Genomic DNA, 26,621 nt, shown 5'->3' with positions numbered 1-26,621 from the left:
AAAATTGAAAACAATTTGTCTAGGTTACAATATCCGAAACGAACATAGTTATAACATTTCACAAGTAAGTAACTATACCTCTGCTTGAGCGAGTAGCCACACTAGTTAGTTGTTTATTCTGTAGGTATAATATATCTGTGTGTCCTGTGGGCTGTGATCGATAGTCGATAGTATCGATAGTGGTTCTTTTTAGCGAGAAAAAAGTACCGCTAGTGGCATATTTGTTGGCAAGTTTAAACGTCAAAGGCTATGCTAGACTAGAATCCAGAGCAGTAAAAAACAAAATTCAAAAACACTTGCGAAAATGGCGGGAGTTCAAAAAGTTTGCCTGAATAATTTAAATATTAATATTAATAATGCATTAATTGTAGGAATTATTATAGCGAAAAATAGTCCTCGAACTATAGGTTCAAAAAAGAAGAATGGCGAATCACGGGGGGTCATGTCTTTTACATTACGTGATTCCAATATTGATACGATTAACGCGGACGTTTGGGGTTCTGAATACTTTGTTATCACATTCTACGAAAGATTTCTCGTGGGAGACGTTGGTAATATAATATATTATACTTAATATGTTATTAGATATTACTTGAATTAATTAGTAACAAGTTTCAGTCAAAATCTTATTTAATTATAATAATTACTTATTAGTAATTAATGGGTAATGCGATTTGGCGTCGCTGAAAGCAAACCGAGGATATTTCTTAATAAATCAATAGTACCTAAGTTCAATTTGTAAATTGTATTGATTGAAATTACTTTTTTGCAGTCGCTATCTCATCTCCGAAGATTTGTATCAAGAGTGGTGACAACGAAATATATAGACCCCAGGTTTGAATTTATTTTTGCTAGTTAAGTTATAAGTGCATGATGAATGCTACAGATTTATACTATTTCAAAGCCATAAATCTGTCTCGTTTTAACTTAAGGTAAAGTCTGAGTAAAGTCAAAGTACGCTCATCATTGCTTTCCCTAAGGCATGGTTGTAGTCAAGCGCAAGTCTATCCTGCTATAAAAACCGGCCAAGTGCGAGTCAGGCTCGCGCAACGAGAGTTCCGTAGGACTACAGTCGTATTTTTTCGACATTTTGCACGATGATTCAAAAACTATGATGCATAAATACAAATCTGTTTTAGAATGCTAGGTGAATCCCTTTCATATGATACCCCACTTGATATAGTTAGTTATCTTTGAAAATTGAAAATACTTATTTTTAGTTCATGACCACAATTTAATTTTTATTATGTGTGTAGTAACCACAAATTCACGATTTTCAGATTTTTCACCTAATGTCTGCTGTAAGACGTACCTACCTGCCATATTTCATGATTCTAGGTCAACGGGACGTACCCTGTAAGTTTCTTGACAGACTGACAACAAAGTGATCCTATAAGCGTTCCGTTTTTCCTTTCGAGGTACGGAACTTAAAAAATATGGGCGTGTGAAATGATGAATCGTGATCTATGTAAAGACATAGATTATGATTCATGGCATAGATCTCACTGTCTTATTTAGGCATTCCTGTGCCTATTAATATACATATTACTTATATTATAATTATTATCTTTATGTTCCCTAACAACTTACGTACACCTTAAACCCAGTTTCACTAGCCTTTAAATCCTCTTCAACCTAGTTGCCTGGTAGAGATCGCTTCACAGCGATAAGGCCGTTAATTGTATGTTCTTCTTTTACATGTTTCTTTTTGTGTCTTTTCTTTTTGGTGTACAATAAAGAATATTAAACTAAACTGTCATAATATCCTGGTTTAAGGCGACGTCTCCATTCTACCTGTCACTGAACGAAGGCTTATCCGACATGAGCATCTTTGACGGCGATACATTCGGCTCGTACTTGCCACTTCTCCATATCCCCACTAAGCCATGCGCAGGGTACTGCGGCCTTTCAGAAGTATTGAAAATTACAGGTAATCATCTCCTATATACTAGAGATACTTAATTAGGTTAAGTTTAAAGGTATATATAGAAGGATGACTCCGCTAATGGCCCTTTTTATGACGCAATAATTCAGCTAGCAAAGCGCTGCGGCCTAATATTAAGTGCCTCTCTAACGTGTGTTGGGATCTAGCAACTCTTATCTTAATATATAAAAGGAAAGGTGACTGACTGACTGATGGACTGCCTGACTGACTGACTCATCTATGTTGATAGATCCTGTAGTTTGAGCTGTGCGTTGGCACAGCTCAAACTACAGGACGGATCGGGCTGAAATTTGGCATGCAAATAGCTTATATGACGTAGGCATCCGCTAAGAAAATTCAAAATTCAACCCTAAGAGGGGTGAACTAGGGGTTTGAAATTTGTATAGTCCACGCGGGCGAATTCGCGAGCATTAGCTAGTCTCATACGAGATCAAGTTAGTACCTAAGTAAGTACCTATATTTCTTGGGTCACATAACTAAGTGTGGCCTTTAGTATATTCTTGACTCTCTTCTGTGTCGCAATCATTATTAAGTACTTATACTTTTCAATAATCCCATAATGCAGCAGTAGGTAGATATACGCTCTCAGATCCAACTCCATAAAGTAGCTACACGCGTCTATGTACTTTAGGTAGGGTACGGTACGTACTTATAGTTATAGGATTAAGGCTCGGTTGTTTCAAACCGTATGTTATCGTTACATACATTCGTTAAAAACCGGCCAAGTGCGAGTCAGGCTCGCGCAATGAGGGTTCCGTACTACAGTCGTATTTTTTCGACATTTTGCACGATAATTCAAAAACTATGATGCATAAAAATAAATAAAAATCTGTTTTAGAATGTACAGGTGAAGACCTTTCATATGATACCCCATTTGATATAGTCACTCACTTCGAAAGTTGAAAATACTAATTATTAGTTCATGACCATAATTTAATTTTTTTTTTGTGTGATCTAACCCTAAATTCACGGTCTTCAGATTTTTCCCCAAATGTCAGCTATAAGATCTACCTACCTGCCAAATTTCATGATTCTAGGTCAACGGGAAGTACCCTGTAGGTTTCTTGACAGACAGACGGACAGACAGACAGACAACTAAGTGATCCTATAAGGGTTCCGTTTTTCCTTTTGAGGTACGGAACCCTAAAAATGGTTAAAATGGTTGTCTTTGACATTTTGTTCCGTGAAGCCTTGTTTAATGGTTACGTGTCTGTTAAAATTTGTTGAAGCAACCGTGCCTACTATGTCTATAGGCCTTAGGCGCATACGAATACTAAGTATGGTTTCGCAGGCAAGAAGTTCTAGTTTCGCTTTCTCTGTAAGGAAAATTAATTAATTATTCTGTTTGTTATGTTTTTGGTTTGTGCTCAAGATTTTCAGCATCCTTCATCCTGATCCCGCCCAAATATTGTAGTCTTTGATCCCGCCAATACTTATATCCCGCGGGACTAAGAAACTTCAGTTCCGCAAATGACGGGATTTCATCATCATCATCATCATCAGCCGATAGACGTCCACTGCTGGACATAGGTCTCTTGTAGGGACTTCCACACGCCACGGTCTTGCGCCGCCTGAATCAGCGGCTCCCTGCGACCTGTAAAAGCAATTTTTGTTTTATTTAATACCGGGATTTTAAAAACCAAAAATTGTGGGACTACGTTACCTAAAATTTGGATATGATTAAAATAGCGAGGTAGCTACGTTAGATCTAATGATTATTATTATTGATTACCTAATTTTATATGTAATTTATTGCAGAACAGACAAACAATGTTTACGTAGACTTATTGGTAGTAGTTAAGGCTGTGAAACCAGCGAAAACTATCAAAACAAAAGCAGGTTGGTATATTTCATTTGGTATATATATTTTATTTAGTTTTCAACTTTGTCTTGTACTATCATACTTAACTCTTCTTTTGCTCCTTACTTGATTTTACTACGTTTAAGGTACAGACATGACCGTGCGTACCGTTGAAATAATGGACAATACTACACCTGCTTCGTTAATCCTCGATATATTTGATATTGACACTATTCAAAGGTAACCTAATACTTAGTTAATTAATACATATTTAAGCACTGAAATACAAGTAAGTATGCTGAAAAGGGTCTAAAAGTAGGTACTTATAAGACAATAGTTTAGGAATTTGTATTTTCTGAATTATCTCTGGTCTGGTCTAGTGGAAGGCTTCGGCTGTGGCTAGTTACCACCCTACCGGTTAAGCAGTGACGCCAAGCGATTTAGAGTTTAGATACGATGTCATGTACAAACCGATTAGAAGTATGAAGGGTTTAATGAAACTGCCATATCCTTCCAAGTTAGCCTGCTTCCAATTAGACTGCGTCATAAATTTTAAAAAAAGCACCGGGTAAGAAAATCCTTCTAGAAGCCACTATTTAAGGCAGTATTTGAAAATCCTAATTCAAAACATTTAGTCATTTAATTTTTGTATATTTAAAAAATCGCAGAGCCGAGCAATGGCGTCCGTTAGAAAGCGTGCTATTCATTGCGGACGCGCGCGTGTCGTGGCGCAGCTTTGCAGTGCGAGTGCAAACGTGCTTTCGAAGTGTGGTCACCCACCAGCCGCATACTTCTGAGGCAGAGGCACTACGGCTTTACATACGCAATCAGGCTAACACACGTGAGTTCGATCAAAACCGGTACTAAACTTGACATTAAGCAATGGCCTACGTTTGAGCGCATGCTATTAATTGCGGACGCGCGCGTCTCGTGGCGCAGCTTTGCGGTACGCGTGCAAACGTGCTCTCGCAGCGTGGTCACCCACCAACCGCATCCTCCTAACAGCGATCATGCACTCATCCGATTCGAATCCGTGAAAATACGGATGTAAAAAATATTTACGACATATGTCATAAGCTACCATACAAATAGTTCGTAAAACAAAAAGGAAAGGAACGGAAGGAAGGCTCTAAGGCTGAACCAAAAGCTAATTATTATTAGAGACATCGGAGTCATACATTTTACATAAAGACGAGGGACAAGAACGTATTGCTTTGGCAAAGCCACAAGCTCAAAGTCCTCGTCAAAATCATTTCGATTTTGACGAGGACTTTGAGCTTGTGTTGATTTCCAAAATCAACGTCCGGGGCACGCTCTACCATTCGTCGATCCGGTAGGACACAATCTTAAAATTAAACTACATACTAGATAAGTTTTAAAATAGTGCTATCCCTTTAATAGTGTACCTACTGTGCGGAAAAGGATAGCATTACTCTCAATTTAGTGAAATATAAGTACTATGCGTTAGGCGGAGGCGAAGCTGCTGCTTGGGCGGCTTGGAGTGGAGAGCGCGCGAATACAGCCTCCGTATCGCAAATCAGAGACCGGCTCAGCTCCGGGGCTCCATTCTGCGCCGCTCTGCATGCATTACTCACTCATCTGGATTTAGACCAATTTGTTACATCCAAGTAAGTAAATGTTATACCTGTAACTTATACCCTATCCGCGGAATAAAGTCAATATGTTTGCTTGATGCTTAAGTTAAGGACTTACGTGCTTGACGTGGCATTCGGTCAATATTCAAAATATGCGACCGTCAAGCAGCTTGATCAAGCAAAACAAAACTAGGTACCTACGTGCTTGAAGTCAAGCCACTTGAGACAGTCTCGGAATTTTCATAATGTATGAAAAAGTGGATGCTTTGTTTATGTCTAGGGATGCAAATCTGGAAGAATTGAGGGTCCGCTTCGCAGATCACACCGGGGAACTAAACGCAAGAATACCTGTTAACGTACTAGAAGATGCATTTGGATATTCTGTAAGAATCTTTAACTAAGATAACTCAACATCAAGATCGACATTTAATGCGCCTCTGATCACATATCTAAATATATAAAAGGAAAAGGCGACTGACTGACTGACTGACTGATCTATCAACGCACAGCTCAAACTACTGGACGGATCGGACTGAAATTTGGTATGCAAATAGCTATTATGACGTAGGCATCCGCTAAGAAAGGATTTTTGAAAATTCAACCCCTAAGGGGGTGAAATAGAGGTTTGAAATTTGTGTAGTCCACGCGGACGAAGTCGCGGGCATAAGCTAGTCATATATAATAGAGCTATCACGGCTCCAAGTATTAGTAAAATTAAGTTATACCTCAATTTTTTTACGTGACAGGCTGATCAATTCAAGTCGATGTCGGCAGATGAAAGAGCCTCTATCCGTTGGAGATTTCTACTGGAGCAGTGCAGTACAAAGATAGCTGTGACTCCGCCTCGCCTTATTGTCTTAAGTTTACGACGTGCTTCACCAGCGGATCCAATACCACTGTACTAACTGATATAGATACAATGGAAATTATAATTAGTATACTTTATTTTCTTATCTACGACAGTTTTTGCAAATTGAAATATGTACCTACCTACTTAAAAATATAGCTAGTCTAGCCGATACAAAAAATGTAGATATCGATAGCAAATATCTTTACTTTGTGATTCATGTTATTTTGGATAAGTAAATAAATAAATTATTATTGGATTGTTTATTTTAATTAATGTCTACCCAGCCGATTTGCAGTAACAGTGGCCTCCCCCCCCCCCCCCCCCCCCCCCCCCCGCGAGTAGCCATCTGCGCCATCGGGATATATAATAGTGAACAAGTGTGCACGCAAGCACAGGTGCACTCTCTATTCCTATACTCGACAATTCAACACGACCGGAGAGAAATCCGGCGCTGGACAGCGTGACTCGTCATTGACACTTGAACATGCTAACTACTAGCCAACGAGGCAGTTATTTTAAACATAAAGTACCTAGGTAGGTCTACCCACCAAATAAAAACAAGTGAATTGCTGAACCTCTGATAGGTACCGAACTATTTGTTGTTTCTACGCTACGACCACTTTTATTGATCAAACCCGCAACAACTTGCTAAGCACAACGTGAAAGAAAAACAATCGTATTGACAAAAAGTAAGATGGTAGAAAAGCCAGAAAAAACAGACATCACTTACGAGTACACAAGACGTAGAAGGGGATTCGGGAGGCAACTGCTTTTTGAAGATCACGGTCCTGAACTATGTGTCAGTATACCGTCAAATCCAGCCATGTACAAACACTACATACTAAGGAATCCCGTGCATGTTGCCATCCAGAATACTGGAACTATGTCGGAACATTGGGTAAATTCTGTAAGGTAAGAACATGATCATCATCATTTTTATCACCCGATAGAGGTCCACTGATGCTGGACATTCTATCTTACACCGCCTGAATCCAGCGACTTACTCTCGCGATCAAACTCAGGTCGCCCTTGGGACCCCAACGTCCATCAGTTTTTCCAATTATGGTGTGCCCTTCCCACTGCTACTTCAGATTCGCAACCCGTTTAGCTATATACAGCTACGCATTCATAAATTTCGTGTAACGCAATAGCCAATGAATCACAAAACATCAAAAACATAATTTAAAATTTTCTACCAAATTACCCGATAACTTTATCGTAAAAACTACACTACAGATATAGTAAGATAAAGTGGCACGTACCTAATATTCTTTCCAGTTACCCTATGAGTACCTACCGTGAGTGATTTCCATTCTAAATAATATCGGTCCCTAAATAATCAGCCGGGACAAATATTATTTACCCTATAAAACTTTTTTAGAGCTGAATATACCAGTTCTGGCATGAATCACATAGAAGGCGGCTGGCCTAAAGATATTAATACGAATGACCCAGAAGCTATGCAAAGATATCGACGTAAAATTGAAAAAGATGACGCTTATATCCACGCGGTTATGCACCTTGGGCATGTAAGGAACATTCACGTAGGTATATAACGTAAATATAGGTATGAATAAAATGTAGAACTCGAATTTTTTTCTAGAGCATGGAGCATAATATTCTACAAAACAACGCAGTGGATATGTACGAAATCTATTATTCTGAAATCGGCACTATCCCACCTGTAGAACGTAGCAGTTGTCATACAGTGAACGTGTATAGAGAACCTGGTGGAAACCGAAAACCGGTTCGATCCCTGTCGTGGCAAGCAGACGGAGCACGATTAGCATCTGCACACGCTGATGTTAACTTCATGAGAAATACAAGAAGTCTTCAATTTTCGTACATTTGGGATATAGGTAGAAACAACTTATAAGTTTTCTGTTATATTGAATGTTGCAAACACTGAGGAGAGAAAGATCAATTTATATAACAAGATTAATATTCTTTCAGAAAACGCAAACGCACCCGAGCTAGTAATCACACCTCCTCAACCACTACTGGATTTACAATATAATCCTCGTGATCAACATGTTCTCGTTGGTGGGATGATGAATGGCCAAGTGAGTATAGGTACATGAAATTCACCAAAATACCTCTGACATCAGAACTTTTATTTAGAGGGTTTTCTATCAACAAGAATCGGAATAGTTTGCTTGATTATTTTCTAGGTAGGCTGTTGGGATATGCGAAGAGGCAGTGAAGCGGTTGCACTTTGTCCTCCACACGTAGCTCACAGAGATTTAGCCAGTAAAGTACTTTTTATTAACTCCAAAACTGGCGCTGACTTTTTCTCCTCATCCCCTGACGGCGTTGTGAAGTGGTCAGTAGGCAAAACCTTTACCTATTCCTTTATAGGTTTCATAATTATTGTTAAAACAGGAAACAATAAAAGAAAACCAAAGAAATCACTTGATTACAGGTGGGACATCAGAAATACCAGCGAGCCTACAGACTCCATGATAATAGATCCTGTCAAAACCAACAATGATACTCAAAGCATCGAAAATGCTTTAGGTATTTCTGCTTTAGAATATGAACCAACTATACCGACGCGGTAAGAAGACAGTTTTGATACCTCTTATTGATTTAGAACATATTCTGTGACTTATGATTTATTTTTCAGATTTATGGTAGGAACTGAAACAGGATTAGTTATTGGAGGAAACCGAAAAGGAAAAACACCTCTGGAAAAGCTACCTTCTAAGGTAAAAAGTAATTAACATCAGCAATATAATACATCAGATTATAGTGCCGAAACATATTTTAAAGCTCTAATTGTTACGTCATCATTTTAGTATGAGGCTCATCTAGGACCAGTTTATGCACTGCAGAGAAATCCGACATTTTTAAAGAATTTTCTAACCGTCGGGGACTGGACAGCTCGAGTATGGAGCGAAGATTGTCGCGAGTCCTCCATACTTTGGACGTATGCACACAGAACCAAGCTTACTGATGGAGCATGGAATCCGATAAGGTACTCCGTATAAACATTAACGGTAGAGGTCCCAAACATCAAACATAGAACTACGAAGGTTGACTAAGACCCGCTGATGCCGCCATTGCACTTCGGACAACGTATTGAAAGAACTCTTGCTCGAAAGCTCAAGCCAAGCTTACACTGCTTACCTATAGCTAATTATTTTCTATTGTTGACATACTTTTTTTTCCAGATACAAGTTATCCCTTGACTGCAATCTCACCTGATGGTAAGTGACGATGCAGTCTAAGGTGGGAGCGGGCTAACCTGGAAGGAGTATGACAGTTTTTATTAAACCCTTACATACTTAACCCTTAATACACCTTTGGTTTCTACACGGAACTATTCTATTATTTCTATTTAACTGACAGTGCTATTTTTTTTGTACCATTGTGAAAAGGATGGCATTAACTTTAGAGCTTCAACAGCTCTTACAACGGAATAAACACCACTAACTAGAAGGATTGGACATTGAATTTTAGATTCTCGCTTCTGCTAGTGACGCAATGGGATGGCTGTCTCTCCTGTTGGGACCTCTTACGAAGACGCAGCGCGCCTATCGTCACTGCACAGCTTTGTGATGAGCCCTTACTACGCCTTCGACCACATGAAGGGGTACGACTTCTTAACTGAAGGTAGCTGTAGGTGAAAGTAGGCTTTGCTGTACGCGAGATACGACGATTTCTGTTAAAACGAGATAGCATCATATCGCTGAAATAAATCTGTCTCGTTTTAACTGGAACTTAAGTTAGAGCCAAGTCAATGTATTCTTTCTTACTTGCTCCAGAACGATCCGTATCGTATCCGCGAGAGGTTTAATATGACAATCGGGGTATGAGGTGGGAGGACGCCCCGCCCACCCGTACTTTCCCGCACCGGCTTAGCGCGGGGGCTGTGCGTGTTTGCGTGGCGTTCCCGCAGGAATTGCGGAATTCAATGCCCGTGTAAGCGTACCTTTAAACTTGTACACACAATTATATTATATTCGAGACATCAGTAGTAAAAAAATTCTACGCATTCACGGTAGAGTGCTTATTAGAATTATTATTTTGTTCAGGGTCAGTTGGTGGCATGCGGCAGTAGTCTAGGCACTATCTACTTGGCAGAGTTATCACAAAATCTAGGAACTGCTGATAAAAACGACAAACAACTTTTAACCCATGTAAGTTTTAAAATGACCTTGTTGAATTTAATAAATGAAGGTCAAACGAAGATTGTGTAATTACAAATTATATGATTCACATAATAAAACGTATTCAGGACTCTAGAACCAATTTATTTTTTTGTGAATGTAATGTAAATCTAGCGCAAAAAAATATCGGAAAAACGAGTCCGGACTCGCACACGAAGGGTTCCGTACCATCGTACAAGAAATAACACTTTTTTATTTTCATGGCAGCCATTTTGAAATTTTTTCTAAGTATTGTTTTTAATTATAGCGGCAATAGACACGGCAATACGGTTCATTAGATACAGCCCACTGACAGACAGACCGACAGACAGCGGCACCCTTCGAACATATCGACTACTGTGGTAGTGGTAGATGCACAGAGCACAATAACATGAATTTCTTCTTCCATCAGATTCTAGATCGGGAAAATAAACGGGAACGCATACTGGAAGCCCGCATGAGAGAGATAAGACTACGAATGCGGCAAGACAGGGACGGGGGACAGCAGCTCGGCGAGAGCGAGTCGTGCGTGAGCGACAAGGACCTGGAGGAGGCCACCGCGGACTACATGGCGACGGTCAGCGACCTGCAAGCGCAGCACCAGAAAAGCCAACAGACGTCTGAGGCGAATTTTACGACGTAATGCCACCCATGAATGTAATAATTAGTTTTGGTCGAAATAAATGATTTCATTATTATTATTATAATATATCCTACTAATATTATAAATGTGAAAGTGTGGATGTTTGTTACTCAATCACGCAAAAACGGCTGAACGGATTTGGATGAATTTGGAATGGAGATATATTATATCCTGGGTTAACACATAGGCTACTTTTTATCCCGGAAAATCAATGAGTTCCCGCGGGATTTTGAAAAATGTAAATCCACGCGGACGAAGTCGCGGGCATCAGCTAGTATAAAATAAAGGTGGATCATGCGCTCCTAATACATACTTGAAGCAAACAACCTACTATCGGTTTCAAATTTCACAGAACTAGCCTAAAACTGAGTTGTTAACACGGAAAGAGAATGACCAGCTTGCTAGCTTACTGTCCAGCTCGAAAAATTAGCCTCATATCACCCGGGCGTCCAACTCCTACCAATTGAGTAGTCGAAACTTTATTTAATTTATAGAGCCAACGCTATGCCAAAGTAATTAAAATAGATGATTTTTTTAATAGTACATTACTGTCCAGGCTTGAAATAAAACATTTTACGGTCGTGCGATATTTGACGACCTCGCTGGCGCCGTGGTAAGCACTGTTGTTTTATTAGTGGGAGGTTTCGGGTTCGATTCCTGGCAGGGGTTTAGAATTTTTAAATTTATTGATATTTTAAATAATTTCTAAATTTCTGGTCTGGTCTGGTGGGAGGTTTCGGCCGTGACTAGTTACCACCCTACCAGCAAAGCCGTGCTGCCAAGCGATTTAGCATTCCAGCACGATAGGAGGCTGTATGTAGTTATTTTGGCTGAAACTTGTATTCATTAGTGAGGAAAAAAGCAATACATCTAAATAAAACTAATCTTCCAGTAACTTATTTATTCTTATAAAGATTTTTATTTTACATACTAGGCACTATGCAAAAATTATCACACAATCACGTTAACACCTCATTAAACAAGTTCACAAGTACCTAAAATCTTAATTTTGATTTGTTGACAAAGAAAGTCTATTTAAAAATATTTTTTTCTATACATTGCCAGGAAATATAATAATTTATGATTACTCAATATTATTCAAATGCTAACAGTCATGACTCAACACCTTCCGCTATCTAATAATGTTGGGTTAGCAGGAGTTCGCATAATAGTCCACCTGTCGCGTACTGTACTTATAAGTTTTCACATAAGACCGCGATTACACCTGTAAGTTTTACTCACGTAAGTAGCTTACATAATTAGTTGACAACTTTCATCATCTTACATTAGCAAAGTCGTAAGTTAATCACGTAAGCTACTTATGTGAGTAAAACTTACAGGTGTAATCACGGTCTTAGTAAAGTCGTAAGTTTATCATGTAAGCTAATTACGCGATACAGGTGTATCCGGGGCCAAAACGCATACTGCGTGGGGACCCACAAGAGCCACATGCAAAGCATTTTTTGCTTTTGCGCTCTTGTGGGTGGTGGTTGCGTGCAAAAAACGCTCGACGGCAGCATACCGGTTTCCTTTACACGGCGGCATTGGTGAACGCGACGAAGGTCCATCGCGTCTCGATGTTGGCGCCCACGCCGCTGCTGGTGCGCTGGAACACCTCGTCGTGCTTCTGAAGCACGTGGTGGATGGTCGCCTGCGACACGTTCGGGAACAGTGCGCGCACGTACGACACCACGTAGTCCAGGCTCGCGCCTTGCGGGTGCACCTGCAATTATTGTTACAATAGAAACAGTTTCAAATCTTATATTTAAATTTTGCAAGGTTATTAATATTCATGACAAGGTCCAATTTACACTTCTGAAGGAACAATTTTTTAATTTAGACATCCAAAATGCAGTTCAAAACAAAATGCAGACGCGCAAAGTTACGCAAAACAAACTAATAACCGTACCTTCAAAAAACAAATACTAAAATACAAATACTAAAAATAAAAATTAAAAAAAAACAAGTCTTATTTCTTCTACGATAGTACCGTGTGAGAGTCCAACTCTCATTTGACTGACTTGACTATCTTGACAGAACAAACATGATTTTTAGAATTACTGACATAAAAAAGGACAAGTTATTCTTTATGCCACTTCAAACAAACCTGCAAGAATGCGGACATGACGCCAATGAGCTTGGCTTCTCCGCACTTGACATCGATTTCGTCTTTCAAGGATACTTTGGAGTCCAAGTCATCGGGTAGCGGCGGCGGCGGTGGCGGCTTCACCACGGGCGACGGCAATGGCGGCTACACGAAAAAAATATAATATTTCTATTACATGATATTAGTGTATTAATACTAGCTGATGCCCGCGACTTCGTCCGCGTGGATTTACATTTTTCAAAATCCCGCGGGAACTCTTTCATTTTCCGGGATAAAAAGTAGCCCTATGTGTTAGTCCAGGGTAAAATTTATTATTTCCGCCGGTACCTGGTCGGTTGAAGCGATTCGGCCATACCTTGAGCGATGGCTTAAAAGGCAACATGGAGTGCTGACGTACCGGCTGGTGCAGGTGCTTACAGGGCATGGCTGTTTTGGTAAGTACCTGCATCAGATTGCGAGACGGGAGGAGACGCCAGCCTGCCACGAGTGTGGTGCACCAGAAGATACGGCATATCACACTTTGGTAGAGTGTGCGGCATGGGGACCTCAGCGGCACATCCTGTCGTCGACCCTCAGAGGAAACCTCTCACTTTCGAATGCAATAGACGAGATGATCAGTAGTGAGACCAGCTGGGGCGTAATGGCCTCCTTCTGTGAAACTGTCATATCACTGAAGGAGGCCGCGGAGCGGGAACGAGAGCTGGACGCCGACGCCCACCCGCTCCGCAGAAGAAGACAGGGGAGGAGAAGGAGACAGTATGCTCACCTTCTCCTGCCCTAGGCATTGGGAGTAAACTTGTGCCGGCCCAACGCCAGGACGTCTCAGTCGCATCCGATATCCGGGATCCTGAGACGTCTTATACTTGACGCGGACGGCACCGCTGGGTTTTTTAGTGGGTATGCTGATGGCGGTTAAAAAAAACCGCGAGTGAGTCCCACATACCCGCCCTTGTGCGGCATGCCTAATAGCATTTTTACCAGCGGAAAAAAAAAAAGGGTATAATTTATTTCCATTCCAAATTTTATCCAAATCCGTTCAGCCTTTTTTGCTTTATTGAGTAACAAATATCCAAACATCCACACTTTCACATTTATAATATTAGTAGGATTATATTGGTGCTGATGCTGAGCACAACAAAATTTTAGAGCATTCGCATTCTCTTCTTACTAATATAATATGTAAAGGACAGACACAGTTTGACAGTTTTAAATTTAATTTAGAGTCGTCAAACCTCGTGACTGTAGCTGCCAGTCGCGAGCCTATTGTTTTAATTTGTAGCGTGCTCTAAAATTTAGAGTATTCAAATGTTAAATTCATGTTCCATTCTTTTTTAGGAATATTATTAAAAAGAAGAGGATGCAGATACCCTTTGGTATGGGTACACCCCTATCTATTACTCGCTACTACCTGTCATTGAAAATCGCAGAACATTGCTGATTGCAGTTTTCGATCTCTTTTCAAAGGCTCATAATTTCAATGTAGCTTTTCAACCAAAATAACAATTACATGTTGTCTAACTTTGTATAAAATATAATTGATTGAAGAAACATTGTATCTCATTAGAAAGGACTTACATTCTTCTCCATTGCGACTTGCAACGCTTGACGCGCTATGAATTGAGCTTTGAACTTCTCCATCTCTTTCTGAGCATCAGCTTTTATTACATCAACCTCGTTCTTGTAAGCCTCCAATTGGAATTGAAGACTCTCATTTTCTCTCTGAAAAACACATAATATCTTCAGGCCACGTTGTTCACAACACCAATAGATGTTGAAGTCCCAATTTAAGAATGGCAACCTCGCAACGGAAAACGCAGCGTTGACAGACCCTCCATTAGGTGGACAGTCGAAATCAAATGAGTCGGAGAGAGACGATGGATTCAGCGCAAGACCATGGTCTCATGTAGAAGTCCCTACAAGACCCTCCATTCCAGCCGCGTCGCGAGCAGAGGCCCTTGGGCCCGAGAAGGGTTTGAAACTAGTCAGGCTTACTTCAACTAATCACGTGAGTCTAGCCCCTTATTTAGAACCAAAAAGTTAAAATACAGTTTAAACTTTACCTTCAGTTGTTGAACTTCTTCATTATTCATATCGAAGTTACTGTTTGTTTTATTGTACCCATTAAAGTCTGATTCTTCACTAAAGAATTTCTCATTGAATTCCTCTTTCAGCGCATTAAACTCCTAAAAGTAAAGATTTGCTATAATTACCAGAATGTTGTCTTTTGTCAAAAGGTAACACAAATTCTTTTGTGAAAAGAAATATATCTATACAATAAAAAAGGCTTTCCATATATTGTAATAAGAAAGAATTTCAACATTATAATATTTAAGTGTTCCTAAGAATTTGTGTTACCATTTTCATGTTAGTGCTAAACAAATGCACAGGGATAATAGAGTAAATAAAATAATGATAGTTGTTCCTTGGACCATTTCACTTTTACCTGTAACTGCTGTCATTCCAGTGATGCTTTTAATACTTACTTACTACTTACTTTAAGTATGTTGCAGTTAAAAAATATTCTAGCTGCTTTAAGTATCAGAGAAATTTATTCACTAGAACTCTTACAGCTCATTTGCCACACATTTTATCACATATACCTAGCCTAAAAGTCTTATTACAAATCGATCAGTCAGTTACCTGTGTCATTTTTTGCCATGTTTCGATGTTCTTTCGCTGAGGCTTAGTAAAGTGGTCCCAAACGCGTTGATGCGTGGCTGCATTGAACACTTTCGCCACCTGTTCGACTGAGGTTCACAAAATGTATATAATATTTAGAGCATAGAAACAGTCCGCTCGAGAAACATACCGTAGTATAATCGTGACACCCAGCCTCTAGAGTGCAGACTTTACGTCGGCTTAGAACGCACGCACTTGTATCTACCCACGGCTGTCGCTATAGTTGCGCACGCGGCTCGTCACGTCGCATCTCGCGCCGCGCTGACTTACTCAAGAGTCGAGCTGTTGTAGCTAGTGTTTCATATTTTTAACGATTTCACTATTTGGAAATATGCCATGGAGCTTTACAAAACTTTACAAAAAAAAACAGTTTTCATCATGATATAATTATTTGAAGTATAGCTTACACTGTATTACAGAAACAATAAATACACAAATAGTCAATTCGTCTTTCTGATGAAACATTAACTACAAATGTGACATGAGATATCACAGAGGGACCACCAATGCTTTTACAAATATTTGTGCAACAATTTTAGACAAGTGAATAATAAAGTAATGGCTGCAATATTTGTAATTTAAACAATTATATTTGCAAAAGCATTTCAGACTTACAACCTTGATGTGGAATACATCCTGCTTTTCGTGCACACTTCTTACATACTCGTAGGTTCATAATTTCATTGGCTAACGTTTGCAATCGGCTATGTTATGTCCAAGAGTAGGGTTACGTGGCGGGAGGGCAACCCATATGTCCAAGAGCAGGGTCACGTGGCGGGAGGGCAACCCATATGTCCAAGAGCAGTAGACCCAGTACAAGAGTGAGATAAGGATTTGTTATGTAAATATAGAGAGCTTGACCAGAACCATGGAGGCAAAAGGAATACCCGCCAATTGACCAGCATTCATTCTTCTTAGCTTTGAAGACTGCCAAACTCGATCTGTGTCTTGCAATCCATTGCATAATTCCTCTTGCAAAGAACAATGGCATGCAATTATTTAATCCATACAACTATACCCAGTCCGATCACTCCTGGCACGCGGAGTCATAAAACATGGGAATGTAGTGCATATAGCGCGCTTTCTTGTACTTACGGGCCTTATGGCGGGCGTAGCGATGTTGAAACTTTGTTATCAATCCTTATATGCGTTATTATGCGTTAAATGTTTACTGTATAGTGTTACTTGTAAATTATAACTTACAAAATTTAAATAAAATAAGTAACAAAATAATTATAGCTAGACTTATATTATTAACTAGATGATGCCCGCGACTTCGTCCGCGTGGATTTACGTTTTTAAAAATCCTGTGGGAATCCTTCACTTTTCCGGGATCAAAAGTAGCCTAAGTCCTTCCCCGGCATGAAAGCTATCGCTGTAACAAATTTCATCAAAATCGGTTGAACGGTTGAGCCGTGAAAAGCTAGCAGACAGACAGACAGACAGACAGACACACTTTCGCATTTATAATATTAGTATGGATAATTTATTCTTGCCCATCATCATCGGAATCGCTGTCTTACCTTAACAACAAAGCAATCCGACAATTTCACAAAAAAGGTTAACACATTACTAATCACACAGCAAGCTTGTTGCTGCACTTTACCACAAATGCTTTTAATGTTATTTTGAATGCCTCCATGCTGAATGTAAGTGTAAATAAAAACGTACAGTATCCATTAGCCAGCCCGCAATATGCGTATTTGTTGTTGACTCATCTGAAGGAATACGCAACCCTAATGACTGACGTCACTAATGCGGTTTATAATCCCGCGTGCCACGAAGGATTGTACGAGGCATAAGCTATGATGAGACGCGATGTATAGACGATTCCTGGCCACTGTATTTGCGCCTGATCAACTGACACGGCAAAATGCCCAGAGAGAACTATTTAAACTCATGAATTGAAGACGGCGACAGCACTCCAGGCTCGTTCGGCTGACCAAGAAAAACTATGATGGACTGAGTAGACCAGAAAAAATATTTTTAGTTACCATGGTAGGTTTTTAATTTAAAATTAAGCTTAACTTTAAAGCTGCTTATGTTGAGTTTCACTATCTTACCTCAGAAACAATAACAATCAAGAGTAATATGGCAATGGTGCGCATTATTTTAGAGAGAGACAAGAGAGTGACCAATGAACAGTCACCAAACAGGTGAAAGATTGACTAGATGTTTAGTGTGATATTCTGTATTGGCACTTACGTTGTTCAATCACACTCTGAATGTGATTTTTCACCCTTTCTTTGCACTCTTGCAACTCTTCCTCTGCTTGCATTTTTTCACCAAACAACCTTCGAATGTGAGAGTTTGTAGCTTGAATCATGGAATAAAATTGATTGGAAGTCTTTTTGGAGCATTCCCCTCGTTCCAACCATGCAATTAATGTCTGAAATAACAAAATTTTAAATGAGATGATTTAGTTGAGTAAAACAAAATTAGCGCCTCCAGCAAAAAGGGAACAACTCAAATTAACGAATTTTCCGGAAAGACAATAACAACTTTTTAAGGATTTCTAGAATTACACAGTTGAAGTCATAACTTCAGAATAAACTCATCAATTAATTCAAAAGAAGTTAATTATTTCAACTGTGAAATACTAAAATTCATTAGAAAAGTTTTGTTTTAAAGTCCTAATTGCACCTAAAAGTAAAATGTACATAGGCAAACTTAATACCAACAGGTATTCTCATCCACGTTATGCTTTTTAGGGTTCCGTACCTCAAAAGGAAAAACGGAACCCTTATAGGATCACTATGTTGTCTGTCTGTAAAGAAACCTACAGGGTACTTCCCACTGACCTAGAATCATGAAATTTGGCAGGTGGTGGTGGTGGCAGGTTATAGCAGACATATTGGTTACATCACACAAAAAAAATTAAATTGTGGTCATGAACTAATAATTAGTATTTTCAATTAAAGTAAGATAACTATATCAAATGGGGTATCATATGAAAGGGCTTCACCTGTGGATTCTAAAACAGATTTTTATTTATTTTTATGAATCATAGTTTTTGATTTATCATGCAAAACGTCGAAAAAATACTACTGTACAACGGAACCTTCGGTGCGCGAGCCTGACTCGCACTTGGCCGGTTTTTCCTCCCTTGAAGTGTCTAATTTGAGTAGTTCCCTTTTATACTGGAGGCACTAAAATATTATCCGTAAAAATTCTACCTACAGGCAGACTGCTTGCAAAGTGTTCTTCATTTTTAATTTTTTCCGACAATTGTACCATGGCTGCATTCGAAAACAGTTGAATTCGGGCGGGCGAGGGCGAGCGACGATAGTTCATGGTGCGACTGGCCATGGCTTCCTGCTGCGCTGTCAGCTGCTGCATTTGTTGCTGCTGAACTCTTAACGCTTGGCGTTGACGTCTCTCGTATTCATTTTGATCATCTCTGCTCTGTAAGGTACTAGATGTCAATACCGGGTTTAATCAGCAGGTAAATCACGGAAAACCTTCAATCATTGTTACAATCGCAATTGTTGTGATTGGCAGAGTTTATGGCATACTTGTTGCAACAATGCATTGTAGCCAATAGTGACCCAGCATCAAACAATCAGAGGCGATTGTGACATTATAGCTGTCATTCTACGGCAATCAAGCCACAGTTGGATAATAAGTATGTTACTTTTTTCTTCTGTTATTAATATGAACTTATCATCATATCAGCAACTCATCAATACGCGCGCATAGTATGGGAGCTTGTATTAACGGTGAAGGAAACTATCGTGAGGAAACCAGTATACCTGAAAGTTCTCTAAAATGTTCTCAAAGGTGTGGTAAGTCTGCTAATCCACACTTGGCCAGCATGGTTGACTATGGCTAAACCCTTCTCATTCTGAGAGATTTGTGGCTCAGTAGTGAGACAGCAATGGGTTATGGTGATGATTAAGCTTTAAAATGACAGAGAACATCGATTTTATATATTTTGGAAGACCATCTATTTACCAATCACTAGGAAAACAATATATTTTGGACTCAGGCAACATCTCTATTATTGCAGACATGGTTTGAACTTAACCGTGACTTACCAAAGCGTAGTCCACATGAAGCCAGCCATTATTAGCTTGGGAGTCTTCATCATCGTCCTTATCATCTTTGCTGTCCTTATCTTTGGTCACCAGTTTAATCCTGTAACCAGATATGGCCATAGCAGCATCCACACAACTCTCTCTATCGAACCGAATATGGCAGAAGTTCTTTTTTGACAGCCTCAGAATATGAATTCTTCCATAGCGTTCAAATATTTCTCTCACAGTGCTCTCCCTGATTTTTTCAGGTAAACCGCCCACAAAGATTGTTCGACAGCCAGGCGGTCTCGCTCGACGGGGCGGGTGGGTGCTGCCGATCGCCGGTGGTATTAACTTGCAATGTTTGAGAACTATTTCTTTTTTCTCATGTTCAGCTTCTGCGCTCATATTAGGATACATTCCCATCATGGGGTCCATCATGACACCACCCATCAACCCCATGTCAATGGGTTGAGGAGTAGGCTGCATGGGCTGAGCAGTTCCTAGAGCAGACATATCCATCGTAGGCTGCATAGCTGACATTTCCATCCCACTGCTTTGCATCATATCCATCCCAGTTGTCTGCATCATACCACTCCCCATCATAGCATTTGGCATCATCATATTGAACATTCCCGGCATCATCATGTTTCCTTTGACATAACGGAGAAAATAATTTGATTGTTGCACATGAATTTTAGAAACAAAAAGGTTTTTTAGGTTATCAAAGATTGTGCTAGGACTGGTGGAAGTATTCAGCCATTGATTTATTAACTACCTAAGATGCACCATCAACACGCAAAAAATGGCACGGCCCAATTGTGCTGGTTTAGAAAACGTGAACAGTTTTGCCCTCAGTCGCGCATGAGTCGACAAGGTGAAACTATGCCGACGTGCTCCGTGAAAAAGTGCAAAAATAATCCAATAAATGTGAAAAAAAAGATGGAATATCATATTTTCGGTAAGAATATACTTTATTTACATTAATACTACGATATAGTAGTGAAATAATGTGAAATTCTTACGTAATTTAATTATTTTGTCATTAAAATAACAATATTTCTGCGGCGCAGCTATCTCCTTCACACGCTTACCTAGGCTTACGCGCCAAAAGAGAACGCGAAAGGGGCGTGTTTGAATCACGTTTGAACAGAATGGATACAAAAATATATAGAGTAGTTTAATTTTTTTAAGTGATCTCTAGTGACTACCGAATATCTTTAAGAAATCAATATGGATCTTTATCAAACCGAAACCTTCGTAGTTTAGAAATAAATTAAGGACCTCACGCTTTTATTTAGACTACTATTAAAACTAAGCAAAACTAAGTTTGTTTGTTTTCTGTCCACTGGCTGGCTAGTTGTGACAGACAGTCAGGCCGACAGACGTAGTCGCACCATAACATTGATAACTTAATAAATTTTTTTTGCAGATTTCCTGTGAATGAAATCATTGGCGAAAAGTGGCGGAAAATTATAGGTCGCCAAAGAGGAGATGAGTTTTTTAAACCCAATCGTTCTCATGTCGTTTGTTCTGCCCATTTTTTAGAATCTGATATGTACTACACAAAAAAAGGGTACCGGAAGGTGACAAAAGATGCTTCTAGGTCAACGGGAAGTAGGTACCCTATAGGTTTTCTTCACACACATAAGGATTCCTTTTTTTATTTTCAGGTACGGAACCCTAAAAATTAGATAATTCAAATCCTAGGTGCCAGGTCATTACACAATTCCAATTACTGGCGGCTATAGCATGCAAATTTATACGGTTACGTCATGCAAAAGAACATTAAATTAACTTAAATGTTAATTAACTTAGATAATATCACTAATAGGTACTTCCGTCCTAAATGACATAAAATCACCTACGTGTAGAATATTTCCTACGCGGACAAAAAAAATTATTAATATAATAATAAAAACGCGACTCCACATTTGGAACATAGAAAATACTGCGGTGTGGTTCTCAAAACATCGTACTTGTCGAACATTCATTACAAAATTGAATCTTAACGCTAAGTTGATATGGTTGGTTTTTGTGATCCGGGTGGAGCCTCGGTGTATATTATCTATAGCTGCGTTCGTATAGATGACTGTGGACGCTTTTTGCATCTGAATTTGTAGGTGATGTTGTATCTAAGGTAGTTAATAAATCAATGTATTCAGCACAAGCATTATTCTTTAAATGCTTCTTTGCAAGAGAAAGGGCAATTATTAAAAATTGATATTTGTTATCTCCTAAAAATTACTAGTAACCACTAACGTAAAAATGAACCATCCCATATTACAAAACTAAATTATTCTTCTTTACTAGACAAAGTGGAATGAATGGCCACAAGTGTTTGACGCTCTTTGTAATAAGTATGGTAGTTTTTACGTCCTACCCACATTTAGATTGATAAGTTTTGGTTAGGTAACTTAGGGTGGAGTTCGCCGACTTTTAAAACGGCCGATTATGTGATAACCGGGCGTTTAATGATTTTTACTGTTTGCTGAGGCTTGTAAATATCAAAACGGTTGTTTATACGACGGTTGGAAAGAAACCGGCCGGTTACTAAACCTTGTTGGTTTGGTTTTGTAGCTTCTGATGAACTCCAGTGTTAGTAGGTAATTATGCAATTTCTAGCGGGATAAGTAAATAAATATGTAATTATATATGTATTTATATTTTGGTATTAGATAAGTAGAGGGCGTAGTAAGAGGGCGCTGCAGTATATATAGCGAATATACTGGGTCCGCATTTAAAGTGAATTATTAAATTGAAAATCGCAAATTTACAGTTGTTTTTGTGAAAAAAGTGTAGAACTATATACAAATCGCAAGTGAAAGTGTTATCAAAGCCGTACAAGATAAGAAAACTGTGTGAAATGCTTATGAATATCTTCTCTTAACCGATCGATAGCCCAAGTGCTGTTAACAAAAGTGCTAAAATATAAAGACAAATACAATTAAATCTGGACTAAAGTATGTTAAAAAACTATTTTTCTATTGATATTAGGTACTGCAAATGAATAGCATTATAAAGTGAATTAGGTACCTAAATAATTTATCTACGAAAACAATAAAAACCAAACAGTGAACGAATGAGGGTTGCTTAAAAAATAGTTAGACAATCGCAGGTTCGCAGATAAGGATTACGTATTTCACTTTATTGACCAAGTTAGCGGTTGGCGCAATTCGAACATCACTGGTCTTAATATCAACTTTACTAAGATCGATCCCGGGTACTGAAAGTGTGCTTTTTCTTTTTTTTCTTTTTTTAAGATAAATTATTATAAAAGCAAAGATGGAAGATATTGTGCAACTATTGAAAAATATACAAGAAGACATTAATGAAACGAAAGAAAGTGTCAAAAACAGCGAAATAAATTTACTTAACAAAATAAACGAAAAATTCGACGATATCCAAAGTAAACTGCAAAATCTAGAGATCACAGTCAGTTCACAAGAGCAACGACTAGACCTCCTCGAAAAACAAGCCAGGGAGAAAAATATTGTAATTTTTGGTGTTGAGGAAAAAGAACATAATTACGAAGATTTACAGAATAATTTTCTCGAGATATTTAATGATATTATGAAGATAGATTGTAATAATTTTGAAATACAATGTATAAGAAGAATTGGTAAAAAATGTGATAAACCTAGACCTGTTGTCGTTAAACTTTCTACACTCAGGAGAAAAATCGAAATTTTACGTAGCAAAAAATCACTTGAACAGTTTAATTACTATATAAAAGAAGACTACCCACCAAAAATTTTAGAAAAAAGAAAAGAACTTCAAGAAATAGCGAAGGATGAACGGAAAAAGGGCAAAAAAGTAATAATCAAATATGATAAGTTAATTTTCGTTCCACAAAAAGAAACAAGTGAGAGCACAAAACGAGGAAATAAACGCAATCTCTCTGAAACTCCACCCGACAAACATAGTAAATTTACAAGGAAACCCAAAAAGACGACCCAAACCCAAAAAAATAACACCCTGACATCTTACTGGACCAACAAAGACACCCCAAATCATCTAAACGAAAAATACATGACTCCAGAGCCAGAGATATCTAGCTAATATACATACTTACAACCTAAGGTGCCCCCCTCCTCCTCCTCCAAGACGGCCGGTCACCGTGGAGGAGTATGACCATAACCCCCCCGGTTAAAACAGAATTTATTTACACACATAATCGAACAATAAGGCATATACTTACCTAAGAGGCTATGATATTTATGTAAACAAGGAAGAAAAATTTAAGGAATTTACCTACATTATATTATAATTATTATGGATTTTCAAGACTGCATTAATGAAAAATACATAAATTATATAGACGGAACCGGGGGGAGGCCTTATACCCAAATATGGGATCCTTATCTGGACTAACAGTGAAAACTTACTCAAATAAATAATTAGATATGTAATAAGTAATAGATATAAATATAACTAGTTTAAAGCTTATGTAAACTAACAATTTTATTAACAAACAATTTTACTAGAACAATTTTATTAAGTAACAATTCTAGTTATAAGTAATTTTATTTTTACTAACTAAAGGTAACATAATGTAACATGTGAACCTCACACATAAAAACAAAACAAAAAATAATAATAGGTATGTACTAACAAAACTAACATAAAGTAAAGGTAAAAACAAAATGTAGAATAAATAACTAGACAGCTGTAAGAAAGTATATTGTATTTAAAGATAAGGAAATAAATAAATAAAGGCTTAATAATAATAATTAGATAAGTAAATATAGATATAGATATAGTTTAACTATATTGTGTGTTTGTGATTAATTACTTTAGAATTGTAACTTCATAACTGTGTGCCTTATGTCAACTGCACTACGATGGTGTACAGAAAAACTCAACTGAGTTTATGTTTACAGCATAATCGTAATAAACCTTGTAAGCATCCTTTGTAACAAATAAATAAATATTAACAAATAAAGAATATCAGAATTAAGAATAGGTAAATTGAAGATGGAAAAATCTGGATATGGCCCAGAAATTTAACAACTCCTGAACTAAATGCCAATAGTAAGTTATGTAATGACTAGAGACCGGATTATATGCATTTGCATATTTTAGCCATTCTCAGCGGTAATAGCATATTTTACCTAAGATCTAGTTATGATGCATATTATCGGTACATTTACAATATTTTTCACTCACCCTGCGTTCTGCAATGCGATCGAAATAACAGTCACAAAATATAAGGGCTTAGCTAGTGAGTAATAATTGTGACTTCATACTGCATTTCGGAACGCAGTCAGTAGCCGCGCGCGTCTTTTGTTTCGACAGTTACGCCTTAATTCTGCCCAGTTACCTCAGTGGATGTGGAGCGAACCTTTTCCACTTACAAAAATATTCTAAATGATCGTAGACACAATCTTACCACTAAAAAATTTGAAAAATATTTGATTGCTTACATTTACAAAAAAATTTAAATAATTTTATTGTCAGATACCTAATGTTACGGTACCTATTTATCGCCTATCAAAAAAACGATTTTGAAAAAAAAATTGATTACTTTTCTCTTTTTTTGGGGATTCCTAAAATTTATCATTTTGTGGTGGTTGCCATAGTAGAACCTAGATGGCGCTGTTCAATCGATAACAATTTTGCATAGTCTGCCAATTTTCGTGCATATTTCAAGCATTTTTCATGCATATAACAAGCTTTTTATGTTGCATATAATGCATATTCTGCCAATTTTCGTGCATATTTCAAGCTTTTTTCATGCATATTTGCATGCATATAACAAGCTTTTTATGTTGCATATAATCCGGTCTCTAGTAATGACTAATGAGGTATAGGATCAGAATTTTACCTTGAGACATCATCATGTTCTGCATCATCATAGGGTTCATCACACTACTGGACATACTGACATCACTTTTATTTTGCTCCAATGGTTTGTCTCTTCTATTTCCTCTCATCGGAGATCTTGATCTATCTCTTCTACCTAGATGTTAAAATAATTGAAACACAATTTAGTGCTTTGCCCCGCCTTCGCTTTGCGACGCTCTATTATTATATATATTGCAGAACAAAATAATAATCTATATTCTTGCGATAAAATTTGTTGCAGCGAGGCCTGCCGTGCTGCCAGTCCAACGCTGGGAACAAACCCGACAATCCATGCTGTTATAAGATTCAGTTTTTTCTCCATAACATTAAATTACATCTAGGCCTCCAGGCGTACGATATCAAGACACAAGTAATTCAACGTTTGCTTGATATAAAATAATTATAAATTAGGTATTTTACCTACCTGACATGACCGCCTTCATATAAAAGAACGCGAACCGGAAAAGGTAAAAACTTGGTAAAGTAAACGTAACCGTTGGTGTGGTAAAATCAATGTTCGGTTAAAAAGCTCATTTCCCGTTCACTTTAATAACTGCAAGCTGCACTGCAAGTAATTTGGAAAATCCTGAACTGGAAAAGCAATAACATCACAAAGTACTCTGTGAATAACATGTAATAGTGTTCTGCGTGTTCTGTGAGGCGTGAGCAAAACTAAAACTATTTTTTTTTTTTTTTTTTTTTTTAATTTATTTTACGGCCCTGGATAACAGTCCTTTAAGGCCTTTCAAAAATTTACAAATTCTAAAATTCAAAATTGCTTATAACTAAATATTATTCTAAAAATACAAAATTGCTTATAACTAATTAGTCTAACGTTTTTACACTTTATTTATAGTATTACTTATATAATTAAAAATAGACTTAAAATATGACGTTTTACACAACAAGTCCTTTACATGGCGAGGAAAATCAATTTTTTGTTTTTGTTCCATATTTATAGTGTTTAGATCACTGGCTAATATAAGT

General features: G+C 38.1%; 3 protein-coding genes across 5 annotated transcripts; 2 read left to right on the top strand and 1 right to left on the bottom strand.

Annotated features, from left to right (window-relative positions):
* The first annotated feature begins 9 nt into the window (after positions 1–9).
* hdm (meiosis specific with OB domains hold'em) lies at positions 10–6,352 on the top strand. 3 transcript variants are annotated; one of them, XM_069503169.1, is made up of 9 exons: positions 10–64; positions 773–834; positions 1,777–1,930; positions 3,704–3,784; positions 3,893–3,986; positions 4,415–4,587; positions 5,215–5,374; positions 5,622–5,724; positions 6,088–6,352. In XM_069503169.1, exons 3-9 carry the CDS (start codon positions 1,822–1,824, stop codon positions 6,244–6,246), a joined length of 879 nt encoding a protein of 292 aa, XP_069359270.1. In that variant the 5' UTR covers positions 10–64; positions 773–834; positions 1,777–1,821; the 3' UTR covers positions 6,247–6,352. The 3 variants fall into 3 exon arrangements, with proteins under 3 accessions (XP_069359270.1, XP_034831213.1, XP_069359269.1); XM_034975322.2 differs by lacking the exon at positions 10–64 and adding an exon at positions 305–551; XM_069503168.1 differs by lacking the exon at positions 10–64 and adding an exon at positions 305–551 and having other exon boundaries at positions 6,116–6,291.
* Positions 6,353–6,885: 533 nt separating this feature from the next.
* Dnai2 (dynein, axonemal, intermediate chain 2) lies at positions 6,886–10,985 on the top strand. Its single transcript, XM_034975685.1, has 11 exons — positions 6,886–7,103; positions 7,573–7,720; positions 7,795–8,050; positions 8,145–8,254; positions 8,363–8,514; positions 8,614–8,748; positions 8,818–8,899; positions 8,990–9,168; positions 9,654–9,786; positions 10,229–10,333; positions 10,755–10,985. The coding sequence occupies exons 1-11, from the start codon at positions 6,886–6,888 to the stop codon at positions 10,983–10,985; spliced, it is 1,749 nt and encodes a 582-aa protein (XP_034831576.1).
* An 886-nt stretch (positions 10,986–11,871) lies between these two features.
* LOC117988208 (ecto-NOX disulfide-thiol exchanger 2-like) lies at positions 11,872–26,265 on the bottom strand. Its single transcript, XM_034975321.2, has 10 exons — positions 26,059–26,265; positions 25,615–25,749; positions 19,809–20,440; positions 18,952–19,176; positions 17,977–18,160; positions 15,733–15,839; positions 15,153–15,275; positions 14,668–14,811; positions 13,093–13,236; positions 11,872–12,708 (listed from the first exon to the last, which is right to left on the bottom strand). Exons 1-10 carry the CDS (start codon positions 26,075–26,077, stop codon positions 12,517–12,519), a joined length of 1,905 nt encoding a protein of 634 aa, XP_034831212.1. The 5' UTR covers positions 26,078–26,265; the 3' UTR covers positions 11,872–12,516.
* Positions 26,266–26,621: the final 356 nt, after the last annotated feature.

This window comes from Maniola hyperantus, chromosome 14, assembly GCF_902806685.2.
Source record: "Maniola hyperantus chromosome 14, iAphHyp1.2, whole genome shotgun sequence".
NCBI classification, from domain to species: Eukaryota; Metazoa; Arthropoda; class Insecta; order Lepidoptera; family Nymphalidae; genus Maniola; species Maniola hyperantus.
This window is presented reverse-complemented; position numbering and strand designations above follow the sequence as displayed.